The sequence below is a fragment of the Eimeria acervulina genome, genomic scaffold (assembly GCF_000499425.1).
Source record: "Eimeria acervulina Houghton genomic scaffold, Eah_scaff2470, whole genome shotgun sequence".
In the NCBI taxonomy this organism is placed as follows: Eukaryota; Apicomplexa; class Conoidasida; order Eucoccidiorida; family Eimeriidae; genus Eimeria; species Eimeria acervulina.
Genome location: NW_013548314.1, coordinates 1 through 2,694, shown reverse-complemented (window position 1 = coordinate 2,694; position 2,694 = coordinate 1). Strand labels below are relative to the sequence as shown.

General features: G+C 50.9%; 1 protein-coding gene across 1 annotated transcript; it reads right to left on the bottom strand.

The window, feature by feature from the left end:
- Window positions 1–532: 532 nt before the first annotated feature.
- EAH_00066590 (hypothetical protein, conserved) lies at window positions 533–2,155 on the bottom strand (the record flags this gene model as incomplete). The annotated part of the gene is made up of 1 exon (XM_013392671.1): window positions 533–2,155. The coding sequence occupies one exon, from the start codon at window positions 2,153–2,155 to the stop codon at window positions 533–535; it is 1,623 nt and encodes a 540-aa protein (XP_013248125.1).
- Between the last annotated feature and the right edge of the window lie 539 nt (window positions 2,156–2,694).

The following is a 2,694-nucleotide window of genomic DNA, read 5'->3' as shown; positions in this document are numbered from 1 at the left end:
ACCCGTTTCTTTGAAAAGGGACACAACGTGCCGGAACGCTTCGGCAATATTTTCAGGCATTCACAAGACTGCCAATCTTACCTTTTCGCGAAAGGGAAGATGGGGGTCACACTGCACCTTCTGTATGAAGCCCAATACGGAAGTCTATTCGGCCACAAGTACACTGTAAAGGCGGGAAACACAGTCTAGATGCAAGACCTCTGGCAAACGAGATGATGCTCATAATAATGATGCCTCAACTGCTGTAAACAAACCGAACTAGCACAGGGTAGCATGTATCCGTATGGCGGAGCTGCCTTTGTAGGCGGCACACTTCCCTCAAGGCTAATAAACTCCACGCGAAAGTCCCATGATTCTTGAGCCTAAGACCGGATGGACGATCCGAAATGAGCGCTGCCCATCTGGCGAGGCAATTGAAGGGCCAGATGGGGGCATTTGTGTCAGGCACAAGCTCCAGTGAGTCCACTTAATTGTCTGGAAGTGGTGTTTTTCCTTGGCTTCAAGCAGTGACAAAGGGACAAGTGCCATGTGGCTACCTTGGCAGGCGGTGGTCCACAAGGTCGGGAAACTCCATCATAATTCCCCATGCGGTTATTCTTGAGCCTCTCACGGGATGAAGGAGTCTCATAATGAGCTGTTTCCATCTGACTGGGCAGTTGGCGGCATCCAGGTCAGGCACGAGTTCTATAGGATCTACTTCTTTGTCGATGAGGTACTTGGACATGGGCAGGGCATACTCTAAATAGTCTCTTTCATCCTCTGTATACGGCACGTTGCCGCCTGTGAATAACTCGTAAAGGAGCATTCCCAGCGACCAGAGGTCGCTGTGCGCCTGGGGCACTGCATTTTCTGCATACACGTCTTCTTGAATCCGCAGCGTCGGCTCAACGTACCTCCCAGAAAGCCTTATGTGCATTCCAATGGCCCTTCCGAACGGAATGCAAGCGTCAAAGCCACCCAAAAGAAAAGAGCCATCTGGGCGGGCATATATGTTGTCCCAAGCAAGATCGTTGTGGCTGAGCAGCGCCTCTTGCAGTTTAAGTACGATGTGGAGCAAACGCAAAGCAATGTATTCTTGTGCACGCAAGGAAAGGCCTGCTGTAATCAGAGACCCCAAGCGGAATTCTCCGTGCAACCTTTCCAAGATGTGGACGCGGCGGAAGAAATAGAAGCCACCGTGCAAAATTGCCCTGGGTGCGTTTGCAACATTGCCCACGTACAAGGGAACGGCAAGTCCTTTTTGCACTGCCGCCAAATGAGCCGGTGTGCCGCAGGACGCCTGCCTTCCAATGACCTCCTCTGAGTCCTCCCAACGTTGCGCAGAGGCCAAAAGCTTTTCTTCGTCTTCGGCATTCTGAATGCCCGCTGCAGAAAACACTCGAATTCGCAACGCATGCATCTTCTCACTCACAGTATCCTTTACTTCCATCACTATGCTCGGATACCGCGCTTTCAATACCTTCGTGACTCGAACTGAAGAAGGCAAATGCGTGCTTTCCTTCCCCCGGGGTTTTATCGGTTCAACATCACTTAAAGCAATAGCCATTCCAACCAGATTCTTCACATCTCCTCCTGACAGAGCCTCAGCTGCTTTCTGTTCTATGATCTGTGAGTACTCGTTGGGTTCAGCCGTGCTTGGGCATGATGTGGTTAGCAAAGAAGCAATTTCCTCTTTGCCTTGCCTCAACTCCGGTGAAAGCGTCTGCTCAAAATGGCTAAGGAACGGCAACCCCCATGCGTCGTACGAAGGCTGCTGTAGTGTGGGTGAAAGGCTTGCGTCATGCAGTTGGGTGGTGCCCAGTGCAACTTCACCTTCTGCCGAAGACGCAGGAGCCAGAGGCGCTTCCAGTGAAGGGTGCTGCTCCTTGCTGTCCCTGAAACGAACTAGGCGGGGGGGGATGCTCAGTTGAACTTGTTGGACAGGCAGATGAGCACCTAATAAAAGACCGCTTGCAAAGGAGAGGATCAAGGGAAGAACTAGCACTAGCTTCTGCAGTGAGCCCCTTTGCCCCCTGCCTGGTTTACCCTGCTTGCCGCCTGGGAGGATTTGTTCTATTGAGACAGCCACTCCATTTCTGGATGCCACTGAAGTTTCAGCTTCCACCGCTTCAGGGCCAACGCTTGCTGCAAGACGAGGCTCGAATTGCCCATCCATTTCTCTCCAGAGAATCAGTGAACGAGTTACACTCCAACGAGGAGACAAACGACACTATCTTCACACAGAGACTGAATAAAAAAGGTTATTGCGTTGTCTGCTGACAATTCCCTCTAGTCTGCTGCTTTCTGTTCAACGGCTGCCGAAAAGAGACCGCCGGAATGACCACGGAGGAAAGAAGCGCAGTGACCGAAAATATGAAGGGGACTTACAACATTCCCAAATTCAACATGATGACGTGGAGACGAATTAGCGATGGTTGATGTCAGGAAAATCGCAAAACGCTCTCTACACTGTTCGGGATTTCCTGGGATTAATGCTCCAGAGCTCTCCCCCCCTGTAACGAAATGCATGCGCTTTTTTTTTGAAAATCCCTTAATAATTCCCTCCTAACATCTCATTAATAACCCAACTTCGTGCCTACAGGCAATTAAGGCAAATATTATCTTCTGCGCCTCTGACGGAGTGTCTCGACTTCTTGCATAGAAGCGAGAAGCCCCCAATGCCGGGCGGCATGCATCGATGAGGAATTTCCGCCT